The sequence below is a fragment of the Oncorhynchus nerka genome, linkage group LG13 (assembly GCF_034236695.1).
Source record: "Oncorhynchus nerka isolate Pitt River linkage group LG13, Oner_Uvic_2.0, whole genome shotgun sequence".
Taxonomy (NCBI): Eukaryota; Metazoa; Chordata; class Actinopteri; order Salmoniformes; family Salmonidae; genus Oncorhynchus; species Oncorhynchus nerka.
The window spans coordinates 61,463,136-61,479,785 of NC_088408.1; the positions used below are offsets into that span (position 1 = coordinate 61,463,136).

Genomic DNA, 16,650 nt, shown 5'->3' on the forward strand with positions numbered 1-16,650 from the left:
GCTGTATCAGATGACCTGGCCTCCACAATCACCCAACCTCAACCCAATTGAGATGGTTTGAGATGAGTCGGACCACAGAGTGAAGGAAAAGCAGCCAACAAGTGCTCAGCATATGTGGGAACTCCATCAAGACTGTTGGAAAAGCATTCCAGGTGAAGCTGGTTGAGAGAATGCCAAGAGTATGCAAAACTGTCATCAAGGCAAATGGTGGTTACTTTGAAGAATCTCAAATATAAAATATATTTTGATTTGCTTAACACTTTTTTGGTTACTACATTATTCCATATGTGTTCTTTCATAGTTTTGATGTCTTCACTATTATTCTACAATGTAGAAAATAGTAAAAATAAAGAAAACTCTTGAATCGGTAGGTGTTCTAAAACTTTTGACCGGTAGTGTATATATTTTAGCAACTGGAGTCGGGGTCTCAACTTACTATTGAGTGATAGAATAGTAGAATACACCAGGTGTCATTTCATCAGCAGTTTTTATTTTGTTATGTCAGTCACTGACAGTCACTTAATTAGCCATGTCATCTACCAATTTTTACATTGTTAGTTAATCTAGCCAGCTATCTAAATTTATAGTAATCCTGGCCGAATACCTACCAGCTCACAGGGCCTGACCTCCAGGGAGCCCCATTTCTAGCCATTTTGTTAGTCATTCTAACTCAGATTCAATATCGATAAGGCATAAGTAATTCCAAAATGACTAGAATTGCAGGAAATTTGCTGTAAAACTGCTAAATGTTTCCCTCCGACTCATGGCAAATTTGGTAGAAATGCAGAAAATGTGCTTTAAAACTGCCACATTTTCTCTACGCCCCATGGCAAAATGTGTAGAATTGCAGGAAATGAACTTTCCTCTCCACCATCAACAGAGGAGCTGATAAAATATTTTGTGCAAGGTGGGGGGCCCCCAACCAAACTTTGCTTAGGGCCCTCAAAGGCTAGAACCGGCCCTGCTTCCTGCAGGCTCCTTGTAAGTAACTATATCATAGTCGGGCATCTACTGTAGGCGCGCCCGTCCCCGCCCCGGTGGAGATGTGTCCTTCTACTGCCTTGGATAAAGTTCAGGATGTGACCAAGCGCCAGGAAACATATGCGCACTGCCAGTCTAATGTTCACCCACAGCTTGTAGCTGTTACCTGTAGAGCAGGAGGTTAGTATATTCCTATACCGACAACTGGGAAGGAGACGATTCCGGGAACTTCAGACAGAAAGATCAAACGGGAAAACGAAAAGAACAATTTATTTGCTATGCGCATTCCGACCGGGAGGAACTAATTGGGCAGACAGGTTGGCCTTTCATTGGGACTCCCGTGTCTACTGCTCCATCTTCTCCAGTGCTGTAAGTGCAAACAGAGGGGACATTGGACAGTGACTGCGTCAATGATGGCTGGATGTTGTATGTCGGCCGAGGAGAAGGAGAATCAGAGAATCAATCAGGAGATTGACAGGCAGCTGCGGCGGGACAAGAAAGACTCGCGCAGGGAACTCAAACTGCTGCTATTAGGTGAGAGCTATCACATCTGTCAATCACACTGCTTAGTGCATAGCCACGGCTGTAGCCAGGGTCCATTACATTTGAAGAAAGTTGAAGCTCATTTACTTAATTTCTATACCATTTAAAAACGTTAAAATGCTATTTGGAGAAGAGCAAAAATGACCCCAGCCATTATCAATCATATTGGTTGCTGCAGCTTCATTCACCTCAGTCGATCTACAAACACATAGCCTATTAGCTATAGCTGCTACACATTAACTCACACTAACTCAGCACCTGGATTATAAACTATAATTTAATATGTACATAGGAGAAGGTATTTTATTAGCAAATGGTAAACAAATAAGTTTGCTTGACATAATGTTTTTATTGTTGCAGTTTTAGAGCAGATGTCCTGCAATTCTACACATGATACTATGATTTATGACATTTATGACATGTTAAGTGTGGGGCCCCTGGAGATCTGGGCCCCTGAGCAGGTGCCCTGTGTGCCCAGTCAGTAATTCATGTTAACTACAAGTTTAGATAGCTGGTTTAGTTAGACTAAATAGACTAATTTATCACCCCAACATTATTGACATGGGCTAATTGAGTGACTGTCAGTGAATGAGATATAACAAGAGGAAAACTGCTGATGTACAACCAAGTTTCGAAATTGGCTACTAGGCAAAACGTGGACCACACCTGGCCATAGGTGTCAAGTCAGGTGAGGAAAGGATCAGTAGGCTAGGCTATCACAGTGATGTTAGACTATAACACATGTAATATATTAAGTAATAGGCCTATAATGTGTCCATGCTGTGCAGACATGGGAGCACATTCCTTTTTTTTTATCTCCTTTTAATTTCATTTCCTTCACCCAGACTTCACCCTCCCTCACCGGATGTGGTTGTGGTGCGCTCTGGCACTGTTCACTGAGCTTGGCACAGTTGTTCCACATTGTTCTATAATGTCAGCACTGCACAACTTCTCAACATAGCCTAGGCACTCACACTTTTTTTCTATGCTATTAAGCATAACTTTAAAAAAAATATTGCCAAGGCTTACTAAACAGTTGTGCTGCTCAGATAGAAGGCGCCTTTGCAACTAGCCCATTCATAGACAGCTATGTTAATATACCGTTGTATTTACGAACCTGTCTGCCATCCGGGGCAAATGCACCGACGCTGCCCAGAAGCTCTGTCTCAATGTCAATACGCCTCACTTGCAATACGGTTTTGGAAACATTTGGTACTGAACTTTCATATCGACGAGAAATCATTTTCAAAAAACAAAAGGTGAAATTACTACACACCTTTATAGAGTTAGAGTTAGGGTTCCTGCTCCTTAACCGTACATTATTGGGCTACTTTGCACCCAGTCGAGGTGAATGAAATTGTATTGGTGAAAAAAATGTGATGGTTTCACTTTCATTGTCAACAAATAGAATAGCTTACTTTGCTAACAACTAATAATAATTAACTGCGAAGCTTTCAATTACGAAATGTTGGTGCCTTGCCTTGGGGCGTTGGCCCACCGATGTGTTTGTAGTCGCAGGTAGCTGGTGTACCACGGTTATTTTCTCATGCAAAGTCATGCAAATACAGCTGAGAGTATCATTTCAGTTTTGCCTGATCAACGCTCCTGGAAAGTGTGCTCTAATCACATGCCCGAAAGTCTAGAGTGAAAAAAAGAAGGGCTTGTAAACGCACATTCTCATATAAACAACTTTTATTTAAATGTCATAAACACTGGATTATCTTGTGTTTCCCATAGATCTTCACCTGTTAAACACCACAAAACCTTTATAAAAGCCATATCTTATGTTAAGAATTACATCAGAATGTATCACAGACATGTCTACAACTTGAATATCTTTGTTTGCCATAAAGCAGACCAACATAGGCCTAGTTGTGTTATAAGGAAACACCTTAGATGGTGCTCTTCTGTCCAGTGTGTGTTTGAGAAGCAGTGAAGTGTGTGAGCCACTATATGTCCCAGAAGGTGTCATTAGACCAGTGACTGCCCACAGTAAAACTCATGGGAGACATTCAGCGCATGATGAAAAGGTTGACACTGCAGGGTGTCTGGGCCAGACCTACATATGATCACCATGTGTATTGTGTAACACTTTGAACTATTGCTTGTTAGCATTGGTGAACAGAGGGCATCAGTCATCACCGCAAACAAGGGAACTTACTTTTCACGTGAGTGTGGTTCAATGGATCCACCTCTGTTTTTACACCAGCATCTGCCTCCTCACACTTCAGTAAGAGACTATACAGATTCTGCAGCAGGGTTTTGTGTAGGCTACTGTCCTCACACCTTAGCTCCCACAAATGAAGAAGTGGAGGTTTGTGTGTCTGTTTCTGTGGTCAGGGGGGCAAGCTGGGTGGTTATGGTTATAGCTAATGCCAGTAATGCCCACAGCTGAATGCTCCTCTGAGCGGGGGAGGGGCCAGCTGGGCAGACAGATAGACAGGGAAGCGGACTGACTGGTGGTGGTAACCACAGTGGTACTACTGGTATGGTAATAACCCTATTTCACTATTACATCACTGTGTAAACCAATGGTGCATAACATATGACCGTGCGCTCCAGATGAGGGCTGAAATCCAATTCAATCCGTCATGGTCGCCGTAGTAAGAAAATAATAGGCTGAATCTCTTTTAGAATGTTTTTGGTTTTGGTTCAAACAAACTACTAAAAGTTTAACTTAAACCAGATAGAAACTGTAGAAATGATCATTTACCTTTGTATATATTTTCAAAATAATTCATAATTCTTTGAACTATAACCTGACATGACAACTTCTAAACACGGGATGTTAAAGGGATAGTTCAAATGACAAAATGACATATTTGTTTCCTTACCCTATAAGTAGCCTATGGACAAGGTAGGCCAGAAATCCATGCTTTGGTTTAGTTTCCCTGGTGCGGGTTCCAAATGCTAATGTTTTAGCATTTGTGGCACAAATCCCATTCAAGTCATGGAACCGATATTAGCATGTTCAAATCATCTATAAGTGACTTTGTTGAGCTTCACAATCAAATGTAGATACTTTCGGATGATTTGAACTATCAGGCAAACACACAGGCAACTTTTAAAATTGCACTGTAAAGTTACAGAATAGATGTCCCAAATTCTATACATATCTGAGAGGATTGGACAGGTGTAAGCAATACAACATCATTTCTAGTAGCCTATTAGAGGGCAAGTTGGAGCTACTGTCATATCGCTTAAACCTGTCACATCCTCTCAGATCGCGACAATTGTCTAGGGGGTAGGGACTAGGGGTTGTTTCTGGACAGTACCCTTAAATCTCCTGCCTGCTTCTCCAAACATTGCTATGAAATCTTAACCTTTGACCCTTGTCTCTCTGTTGAGACTGCCTGGCCGACTGAATCAAATTCAGCACCATGCCTTCACATCCTATATTAGAGATTCAGTCAGAGAAAATGTTACAGTGATGTGCTCAAACATACAGTGCTACAGAAAGTTTTCAGACCCCTTGACTTTTTCAACATTTTGTTACGTTACAGCCTTATTCTAAAATGTATTAAATAGTTTGTTTTTCCCATCATAAATCTACACACAATAGCCCATAATGACAAAGCAAAATCAGGTTTTCCGAAATGTTTGCGGAAAAAACAGAATTATCACGTTTACATAGGTATTCTGACCATTTACTCAGTACTTTGTTGAAGCACCTTTGGCAGCGATTACAGCCTCAAGTCTTCTTGGGTATGACGCTACAAGCTTGGCACACCTGAATTTGGGAAGTTTCTCCCATTCTTCTCTGCAGATCCTCTCAAGCTCTGTCAGGTTGGAAGGGGAATGTCGCTGCACAGCTATTTTCAGGCCTCTCCAGAGATGTTCGATCGGGTTCAAGTCCGGGCTCTGGCTGGGCCACTCAAGGACATTCAGAGACTTGTCCCCAAGCCACTCCTGCATTGTCTTGGCTGTGTGCTTAGGGTCGTTGTCCTGTTGGAAGGTGAACCTTCACCCCAGTCTGAGGTCCTGAGCACTCTGGAGCAGTTTTCATCAAAGATCTCTCTGTACTTTTCTTTCGTACCCTCAATCTCCCAGTCCCTGCCGTTGAAAAACATTCCCACAGCATGATGCTTCCACCTTTATTTAACCAGGTAGGCCAGTTGATAACAAGTTCTCATTTACAACAGTGACCTGGCCATGATAAAGCAAAGCAGTGCGACAAAAACAACAACACAGAGTTACACATAAACAAGCGTACAGTCAATAACACAATAGAAAAATCTATGTACAGTGTGTGCAAATGTAGAAGAGTAGGGATGTAAGGCAATAAATACAGTGGGGCAAAAAAGTATTTAGTCAGCCACCAATTGTGCAAGTTCTCCCACTTGAAAAGATGAGAGAGGCTTGTAATTTTCATCATAGGTACACTTCAACTATGACAGACAAAATGAGAAAAAAATCCAGAGAATCACATTGTAGGATTTTTAATGAATTTATTTGCAAATTATGGTGGAAAATAAGTATTTGATCAATAACAAAAGTTTATCTCAATACTTTGTTATATACCCTTTGTTGGCAATGACAGAGGTCAAACGTTTTCTGTAAGTCTTCACAAGGTTTTCACACACTGTTGCTGGTATTTTGGCCCATTCCTCCATGCAGATCTCCTCTAGAGCAGTGATGTTTTGGGGCTGTTGCTGGGCAACACGGACTTTCAACTCCCTCCAAAGATGTTCTATGGGGTTGAGATCTGGAGACTGGCTAGGCCACTCCAGGACCTTGAAATGCTTCTTACGAAGCCACTCCTTCGTTGCCCGGGCGGTGTGTTTGGGGTCATTGTCATGCTGAAAGACCCAGCCACGTTTCATCTTCAATGCACTTGCTGATGGAAGGAGGTTTTCACTCAAAATCTCACGATACATGGCCCCATTCATTCTTTCCTTTACACGGATCAGTCGTCCTGGTCCCTTTGCAGAAAAACAGCCCCAAAGCATGATGTTTCCACCCCCATGCTTCACAGTAGGTATGGTGTTCTTTGGATGCAACTCAGCATTCTTTGTCCTCCAAACACGACGAGTTGAGGTTTTACCAAAAAGTTCTATTTTGGTTTCATCTGACCATATGACATTCTCCCAATCTTCTTCTGGATCATCCAAATGCTCTCTAGCAAACTTCAGATGGGCCTGGACATGTACTGGCTTAAGCAGGGGGACACGTCTGACACTGCAAGATTTAATCCCTGGCGGCGTAGTGTGTTACTGATGGTAGGCTTTGTTACTTTGGTCCCAGCTCTCTGCAAGTCATTCATTATGATGAAAATTACAGGCGTCTCTTATCTTTTTAAGTGGGAGAACATGCACAATTGGTGGCTGACTAAATACTTTTTTGCCCCACTGTATGCCATAGAGGAAACATAATTACAATGTAGCATTAACACTCTATCTGAGAAGTAGTTGGTGAACCAGGCGAGGCAGTCATTTAAGAAGCCAAGGCTATTGAGTCTGCCGATAAGAATGCAGTGATTGACAGAGTCGAAAGCCTTGGCCAGGTCAATGAAGACGGCTGCACAGTACTGTCTTTTATCGACCTTGAGTGTGACTGAGGTACACCCATGACCAGCTCGGAAACCAAATTGCATAGTGGAGAAGGTACGTTGGGAATCGAAGTGTTCGGTGATCTGTTTGTTAACTTGGCTTTCGAAGATTTTAAAAAGGCAGGGCAGGATGGATATAGGTATATAACAGTTTGTGATTTTGCAGCTCTTTCAGAACATAAGCTGTCTGGATTTTGGTGAAGGAGATGGTGCCATGTTTGGACACTGCTAACAAACCTCCATTATTGACCATAGGGATGGTGCCAGGTTTCCTCCAGACGTGATGCTTGGCATTCAGGCTAATGAGTTCAATCTTGGATTCATCAGATCAGAGAATCTTGTTTCTTATGGTCAGTCCTTTAGGTGCCTTTTGGCAAACTTAAAGTGGTCTGTCATGTGCCTTTTACTGAGGAGTGGCTTCCGTCTGGCCACTCTACCATAACGGCCCGATTGGTGGAGTGCTGCAGGGATGGTTTTGGTCCTTCTGGAAGGTTCTGCCATCTCCACAGAGGAACTCTGGAGATGACCAAAGCCCTCCTCCCCCGATTGCTCAGTTTGGCCGGGCGGCCAGCTCTAGGAAGAGTCTTGGTGGTTCCAAATGTCTTTCATTTAAGAATGATGGAGGCCACTGTGTTCTTGGGGACCTTCAATGCTGCAGAAATGTTTTGGTCCCCTTCCCCAGATCTGTTCCTCAACACACTCCTGTCTCTGAGCTTTACAGACACTTCCTTGGACCTCATGGCTTGCTTTTGCTCTGACATGCACTGTCAACTATGGGACCTTATACAGACAGGTGTCTACCTTTCCAATTCCTGTCCAAATAAATGAATTTACCACAGGTGGACTCCAATAAAGTTGTAAAAACATCTCAAGGATGATCAATGAAAACGAGATGCACCTGAGCTCAATTTCAAGTCTCATAGCAAAGTCTGTAAATAAGGTTTTTCTTTTTTTTTTAAACCTGTTTTCACTTTGTCATTATGGAGTATTGTGTGTAGATTGTTGAGGAAAACAATGAATTGAATCCATTTTAGAATGAAGCTGTGACGAAACAAAATGTGGAAAAGGGGAAGGGGTCTGAATACTTTCTGAATGCACTGTACACTCATACAACATATTTGTTGAACCAGCTCAGGCTGGTAGTGTGTGAGGACGTGGTGTTCTTGCAGTAGGACTCGGAGAGGAATGCTAGCAGCGAGAGTGTGTGATGGGGTCTGCAGAGAGGAGCTGAGAGAGCCGATAAACATGTCCAAACAACCACAGACAGAACCTCTGACAGTCTACAGAGCATCACCCTCACACCACACACACACTTCTCTTTGCCCAACAGATTGGCCATTACAGTAACACACACGCACGCAAGATCGTTCACACGCACAGATATAGGTTCTTATGCAGCCCATTTTTTTGCCTGACGACTCATTCTGAATTTGATTCCTCTGCTCTAGCAATCACTCCATAAGAAAGGCTAGTGGGTGTGGCGTTTGTCGATGGGTAGTCAGGCTTGCCCTTTTTAACTGCAGGTCCATCATTGTTAGTTGTTCTTTAAATACAAGGATCAGTTTACACACTTTGCCCTTTAGTGATGCTGGGTAGCCAAATAATTACCAACTTTATCTTCCTGGTGTTAATTTTTTTTGACTCAAGATCAGGAATCATTGAGAGTGAACAGTTTCCAGTATAATTCATCATCAACAATCATCTACTATATATGTTTGAAGTCAATGGCCAATAGAAATGGTCAAATCAAGGGTTATCTGCATGGATGGGATGCTGCATGTATACTGAACAAAAATATAAACGCAACATGCAACAATTTCTAAGATTTACAGTTCATATAAGGAAATCAGTCAATTTAAATAAATAAATTAGGCCCTAATCTAAGTATTTCACATGATTGGGAATACAACCATGCACCTGTTGGTCACAGATACCTTAAAAAAAAAGGTAGGTTGCGGATCAGAACACCAGTTAGTATCTGGTGTGACCACCATTTGCCTCATGCAGCACGACACGACAGCATCTCCTTTGCATAAAGGTAGATCAGGCTGTTGATTGTGGCCTGTGGAATGTTGTTGCTGGATATTGGCGGGAACTGGAACACACTGTCGTATACATCAATCCAGGGCATCCGAAATATGCTCATGTCTGGTGAGTATACAGGCCATGGAAGAACTGGGACATTTTTAAAACATGAGGTGATGGCGGCCGATGAATGGCACGACAATGGACCTCAGGATCTCTGTGTCACGGTATCTCTGTGCATTCAAATTGCCATCGCTAAAATGCAATTGTGTTCGTTGTCCGTAGCTTATGCATGACCTTACCATAACCGCATTGCCTCCATGGGGCAACCTGTTCACAACGTTGACATCAGCGAACCACTCGCCCACACGACACCATACACCGTGTCTGCCATCTGTCCGGTACAGTTGAAATCCATGAAGAGCACACTTCTCCAGCGTCCCAGTGGTCATTGAAGGTGAGCATTTGGCCAGTAAAGTCGGTTACGATGCCAAACTGCAGTCAGGTCAAGACCCTGGTGAGGACGACGAGCACGCAAATGAGCTTCCCTGAGATGGTTTCTGAGTTATGGTAGAGAAATGAACATTGAATTGTCTGGCAACAGCTCTGGTGGACATTCCTGCAGCCAGCATGCCAATTGCACACTCCCTCAACTTGAGATATCTGTGGAATTATGTTGTGAGACAAAAACTGTAATTTTTTTGTGGCCTTTTATTGTCCCCAGCACAAGGTGCACCTCTGTAATGATCATGCTGTTTAATCAGCTTCTTGATATGCCACACCTGTCAGGTGGATGAATTATCTTTACAAAGAATAAATGCTCACTAAAAGTGAATGCAAAACATTTGACAGAAATATGTTTTTTGTGCAAGTGGAACATTTCTGGGATCTGTTATCTCAGCTCATGAAACATGGGACCAAGACTTTACATGTTGCGTTTATATTTTGCTTGGTATAAGTGTAACTGTCATGAGGGGAACTAGGGGAGTTTTGTGGTAAGGACAGGGAGAGCAATGTACACTAGAATAAAAACGTATTCAACTGGAAATCATAAAGTTCTTCAATGATGGGTGGTGGGCTTTGTGTTATATTATATTTTTAAAAGTAGGGGTCTGAAAGAATGCATAATTACTGTAAGCATAAAATAGGTGTATAGGCCTATAGCTAAATCATGTTCTGTTCTCTGTGTGAAGGTCCTAATGGATGGAATTAAGTTGGTATATTAATATAACTCATTGTATTGATTTGGAAAACTGACGTAACTTTCTAATCTCAATGGCAAAAGGATGGATCAACCCTCTCCAGTACAGTGTTTAAAATATAATTCAATGGAACATTGATATTGTAGCTCTATGGTTTACTAGATCATGAGGGTAAGTGCAAATACCAGCTCCCCCTCTGACTGCTTTGGACAGTTGTACATGCTAACTCTCCCTTTTGATTGGTCAACTTAATATTCACAAGTGCCTGTGACCTCTTTGATTGGTCATGGTCAGGCACAAGTCTGATTGATGGATGGATCTGGCGGCTTATTGAGGACATGTTTTCATGTTGTTCTCATTAGAATATTGACTGGCTAACTTTTGAAAGTCAAATTCATTCAAATTTGTCAAAGCCTATGTACAGATGTCTGCAAATACAGTTTCCTTAGCAACAACTTACTTATTTGTTTTTAGTCTCTTGGAAACCCTCCATCTCAACTCTCACACATACAAACACTGCAAGAAGCATTTTTGAAGACCACTTCCATTGTCCTCCAAGAGTAGCTTAATGTTTGGCTGGAAGGTGGGTGTGTGTTTGAGTGAGGTGCGTTGGATTCACAAGCGGCTAGAGAAAGAGGAGACCCAGCAACAGAGGAACGTTTGTTCTGAATCTGTTGGTGTCTGGTGTGTTGTTGGCAGCATTTATTCCTATGCTGACATGTTTAAATCCTGAGGGGCTCCAGGAACTGTGACTAAATGGTGGTCAGGAATGAAGTCTCTTTGACTTCCTCTCAGAAACGACGCAAAACAGTTTACAGAACGAGAGAAGACTGTTAACCAGCTGGCCCCCTCTTTAAACAGCACACTTCTCAAGAACAAGCTTCTCTCCTCTCCCCATCTCCCTTTCTCGCCTCTCTTTCCTTTTTTTCGTCTCTTTTTCACCTCGGCCTATCCAGGTCAATTCCTCTTCAAGAGAAGCTAACAATCTGGTGGCAACAAGAGTTTAATACATGCTCCGTTACAGCTCTTCAATGTAAGCTCTTCCCTGTTTTGGGTCTATGAGTGTCTTCACATAATATATTTTTGATCAAGGTCACTATTCTATTCATCAATGAATCTGTCAATCATTTATGGCCTCGGAGCAGTTCAGTTAATATGTGTTGCTGTTGCCCGACTCATTAGATAATGTGTGTGTGTGTGTGTGTGTATCAGTGCTGTGATTGGGGGATGAGGCTCAACCTAATCCTGCCATAGTGCTGATATAATGTGTCCAGATTAATATTTTCAGAGGCACAGAAACAAAAACACAGCTGGGAGTGAAGGCTGCCGTGCTGCTAGAGCACTGCTGCTGGGATACATACAAAGGACAGAGGCCCTGGCTCTAAGGTCTCCTTGTCAACTAGACACACACACTGCTCATTGTTCTTACAATAGCAGGGTGGATGGATGGTTTTTTCAGTGTGTGTTTACATCCTGGTGTGGTTGTTTGTGATAGAGTTAACCGCGGGTGATTCATAGAGCAGCGGAGGTGGCGTTACACAGTCACAGGCTCTGCTGTTCTAGCTGCTGGACACGCATTGCTCTCCTGGCCCTCTCCTCTTCCCTGGGCCCTACTCTCCTGGCCCTCTCCTCTTCCCTGGGCCCTACTCTCCTGGCCCTCTCCTCTTCCCTGGGCCCTACTCTCCTGGCCCTCTCCTCTTCCCTGGGCCCGACTCTCCTGGCCCTCTCCTCTTCCCTGGGCCCTACTCTCCTGGCCCTCTCCTCTTCCCTGGGCCCGACTCTCCTGGCCCTCTCCTCTTCCCTGGGCCCTACTCTACTGGCCCTCTCCTCTTCCCTGGGCCCTACTCATTCCCTCTGCAGCAGTAGTAGCAGTTACTGGCAACTCACTGCAGACCACGTTGAGTTTTTACCTGTGACTTCAGTGGACCTGGAATTCTTATATGTTTTGTAGACTTTATTGAGACAGTTATGATGAATGAATGAGAAAGGGAGACGGGCCATTGGGAAGGGGGGACAGGGAGATCAAACCCCTGTCTCCGGTGGGGGGAGAGACACTGTATCTAGAGAAGGGAGCTTTACCACTAGACCACGTGCTCTGCACTGCTCTAGTGCAGGTCCTGTTGGATAATGAGATGGAGTTCTTTGGCTTTTGATATGTCGCTGTTGGTGGACCAGGTGCTGAGCGTATCTAGTTGCTTCTGCATTGTTGATGGTTGCTGCAGCTTGCTTGTTTCAAGTCTATTCATGTCACTGACATATTTACACACAGGGTCGGCAGCCTTTTATGCAGCATCATTGATGAGGGCAAGGAGTAAGACTGGGCCAAATAGAGTGCCTTGGGGAACACCAGATGTAAGGGGCTGTATTGTGATCAACCGTGTCTCTTTCCTCCCTCCTTTCTGTCAGGTACTGGAGAGAGTGGGAAGAGCACCTTCATTAAACAGATGAGAATCATCCATGGGGCCGGCTACTCAGAGGAGGACAAGCGCGGCTTCACCAAGCTGGTGTACCAGAACATCTTCACTGCCATGCAGTCCATGATCCGCGCCATGGAGACCCTCAACATCCCCTACTCTGAGGCCCAGAATAAGGCAAGAATCCCAGCAACATTACACTTCAGCCCTACCTCAGTACTGGCTAATCAAGGAGCCAAAGACTTTTGTTTTCCTTTTGTGAAGTGTTTTAAAGCATTTTCCATTGCGTGCCCCAAGGAACACACCCCAACCATCTTGTTTGCTCCCTCCCTCCCAGGGCTATGCCAGCATGTTGAGTGAGGTGGAGGTGGACATGGTGAATGATCTGGAGAGGGGCCATGTGGACGCCATCAGGAGCCTGTGGATGGACAGTGGAGTGCAGGAGTGCTACGACCGTCGCAGGGAGTACCAGCTTTCTGACTCCGCCAAATAGTGAGTAGACTTAGGTCATAGGGCCAGGAGTTTTTCTTGAACTGGTCATGATCAGGAAAACCACAGGTCAGGTAACTTGGCCTTAGCCAAAGACATGTCTATCGCCAAAAAGTAAAGACACTATAACATAAGACTGCGAAGTCATAAAAAATGTTAAGCGGTTACTTCCAGTCCTGTTGTGTTGAGGGTTAATAGGCCTCCACTGAGTTTGTGGATTGGACAGGCTTCAAGGATGTAGTGCATGGTTTACTCCACCCCACAGGCACATAGGGAGCTTTTATTCCTTATCGGTGGAGGTTTGGCGAGGCATGGGCCGTGGCCAGTCTTTAACCTATTGAGGGTGGACGACTCCTTCCTGGGGAGGTTGAGACCAGGGGGCTGTTGTGTGTGGGTCATGATGCGGTGCTTATTTGTCAGGTCCAGTGACTCCCACTCTTGTGTCCAGGTGAGATTTGTGTTGAAGTCATCAGTGGGTGCGTCTTTACAAATTGGAACGTCAGGTGTGGGGCATTGAAGACTATTTCAATCATTTTGTGGGTAGTTTCGAGTCTTGGGTGTATGGGGGGTGACGTTTGTCAGGACAGGGAGTCAGGAAAGCGGGTAGATCGTAGTGTGTCAGTGATGATGCGCGTGGCGGCGTTTAGGTGGGTCAACTCTGTGCGTGTGACAACCTTGACCAGACAGGTGCACAGCACTCTGCCATTCAATGACCCTTAAAGATGAAATCTGTGCTGCTGCAATGTTTTCCCTGCATGCCCTAGAAGGAACTAAATCAATATTCATACTGGAATGTGAATATGCTGCCAACAAGCCCTGTTTAATTACATGGACAATATTTGGACCCTAGCTGGGTTTTCTTCAGCGTATACCAATGTAAATTGTGTGTATCATTGGTTGTGGCATCATTGTTCTTTTCTCTTGGCGAGCACACATCATTCCCTTAAACGTTTTCTTCATGTGTTGTTCAGTTATCTGAGTGACATGGACAGGATCGCAGAGCCCTCCTACCTGCCCACCCAGCAGGACATCCTGAGGGTCCGAGTACCTACAACAGGCATCATCGAGTACCCCTTCGACATGGAAAACGTCATCTTCAGGTGAGGGACACTTTGGTTCTCCAATCGCCACTGAGTGTCCTACATACGAGAAACACTACAGACCCATTTCCTGTCTGTGTCATGAAAAGTTGCGCGGGCAGTTCCAAATCAGAAAGGGGTGTGTTTACATGGGAGTGGATAGAGAATGTTTTCATGGTCATCACTCCAAGTTTAGCAAGATCCCAACTTCAGCGTTAGCTATCCTGCTACAGAGCTTTTTTGTTGAGGATGCGCGCGCGTCACTCAAACGAGAAGTTTGCTTGTAAACAACAAATGTCTGTCTATTGGTATACAATAAGCAGCACTCCAAACATTGGCTTGTTGTGACAGGATGGTGGACGTGGGGGGTCAGAGGTCAGAGAGGAGAAAGTGGATCCACTGCTTTGAGAACGTCACATCCATCATCTTCTTGGTGGCGCTTAGTGAGTACGACCAGGTGCTGGCTGAGTGTGACAATGAGGTGAGCTCCCGTCAGTCAGAGCACGGTCACGGGCCTTTGCCTGATACACTTGAAGGCCGCATTCGTTGAGCTAACATGCTGTCGTGTAAAATTGATGAGTAAAATAAGCTATTAAGTCAAATGTACCTCACATTAAAATGCATCTCACACATTCGATGAGTATGGACCATCATATCCACTTACTGTACGTGCATCAACTTCCCCTAGAACCGCATGGAAGAGAGCAAAGCCCTCTTCAAGACCATCATCACATACCCCTGGTTCCAGCGCTCTTCTGTAATCCTTTTCCTCAACAAAACTGACATCCTAGAGGAGAAGATCACACACTCCCACCTTGTCAACTACTTCCCAGAATACACCGGTAAGCTCTAGTAGTGTTTGTGTTGTGTGTGACCGCTATTCTTATGTGTATAGTAAGTAAACACATTACTTAACACACACTTGACCAACCTGGTATCAAACCCAGGCTGCCACATGACTCAAAAACATGTTAGCCCACTGAGCTAAAGCCTAGGCATTCGTTCTGGGAGCTAACACATTTTCAAGTCTCAGGCAAGGTTACGCATCACAAGTGTAGTTCATCGAACCTCCTCTAGGTACACACGCCATAACTAAAGCTCTTGTTTCCAGGGCCACAGAATGACCCTAAAGCAGCCAGGGAGTTCATCCTGAAGATGTACCAGGAGCAGAACCCAGACCGAGAAAAGACTGTCTACTCCCACTTCACGTGTGCCACCGACACAGAGAACATCCGCTTTGTCTTTGTTGCTGTCAAAGACACCATCCTCAGACACAACCTCAAGGAGTTCAACCTGGTTTAGAGGAGTGCTAGGGCTCCTGCAAGGTTAGGAGACATCTAGACTGGTCCGAGATGATGTGATTCAGCCAACTTCTCTATCGTTGACATGAGTTGGTTAAAGCACATACAGATCTGGGATCTGGCTAGGAGACCTGAGAGTAGATGTATATGGTTAGGTTGGAAGGTCAGATTGATGTGCTAGAAGAATATGCTCAGACTGCCAGATTTGTAGTGCTGTTTTTCTGTCCAGGGTGCCTTTTAGGTTGAGCATCTATACCAAGAGAAAAGCTCCTCTAGATAACTTTTCAAAATGATGAAAATTCTACTCATATGTATATGTATAAAATAGATTTTTATCGTATGGTTGTTGTACCAAAAATGTTTTTTTCCTTGAAATGGACGACTTTAATTTATTTGTTGTGGAGTTAGCACAGAGGAAGGAGTTAAAGTATAGCACATTTTGATTGATATAAAAATGAACTGTGTTAAGTTGATGTATCTAGCAATTACGTACAACACTCCTCAGGATATCTTTCCTTGAGCAGTAGTGTGATAGTGATGACAGTGAGAGTGCAAGTGAAATTGTGGATTCAGTCCTTGTCACAGTCTTTTACTTGCTTAAATGTGAGCAACATTTGGCCGCAAAAATGCTATGTTTTCATACAGATACTGTATTTATGTACTCCGTCATATCTAAACAGTGAAGACGTGCATATTTTAGCCAAGTAATCAGTCTAAAGTGCCTTGTTTGTGAGAGGAATAACAGAATAATTCCAGTGAACTATAGAGACATTTACCAGAGACCTTCATTTAGGCGCAAATCCTTACTTCCACTTGATTCAAATTTTCAGTTGTTGTCAATGGGAAACTAAGTGAAAATTCAAATTTGAAGTGGGAGTTAGGATTCACCCCGAAGTGCATAAACATGAATAGGTATTCCTAACAACCGATTTTTGATCATGAAAGAATTCTCCATTCATAGATTATGACCATTTACTTACTTAATATGTGCATTAAGTCATTTCTACATTGTTACATTTCAATAAATTGTTAGTCAAATTTACCATTTTTATTGGTGCGTCTCAGATT

The 16,650-nt window shown here is 43.6% G+C and overlaps 1 protein-coding gene across 1 annotated transcript; it reads left to right on the top strand.

Moving 5' to 3' along the window:
* The first annotated feature begins 1,028 nt into the window (after positions 1-1,028).
* LOC115139784 (guanine nucleotide-binding protein subunit alpha-14-like) lies at positions 1,029-16,629 on the top strand. Its single transcript, XM_029677559.2, has 7 exons — positions 1,029-1,515; positions 12,706-12,890; positions 13,051-13,205; positions 14,174-14,302; positions 14,633-14,762; positions 14,970-15,123; positions 15,393-16,629. Exons 1-7 carry the CDS (start codon positions 1,392-1,394, stop codon positions 15,581-15,583), a joined length of 1,068 nt encoding a protein of 355 aa, XP_029533419.1. The 5' UTR covers positions 1,029-1,391; the 3' UTR covers positions 15,584-16,629.
* Positions 16,630-16,650: the final 21 nt, after the last annotated feature.

Bases quoted from the DNA above. Each gene is read 5' to 3' on its own strand.
- LOC115139784 (XM_029677559.2), top strand. From the start codon at position 1,392: ATGATGGCTGGATGTTGTATGTCGGCCGAGGAGAAGGAGAATCAGAGA. The intron at 1,516-12,705 runs GTGAGAGCTATC...CCTTTCTGTCAG, and splicing joins ACTCAAACTGCTGCTATTAG to GTACTGGAGAGAGTGGGAAG. The intron at 13,206-14,173 runs GTGAGTAGACTT...TGTGTTGTTCAG, and splicing joins CTTTCTGACTCCGCCAAATA to TTATCTGAGTGACATGGACA.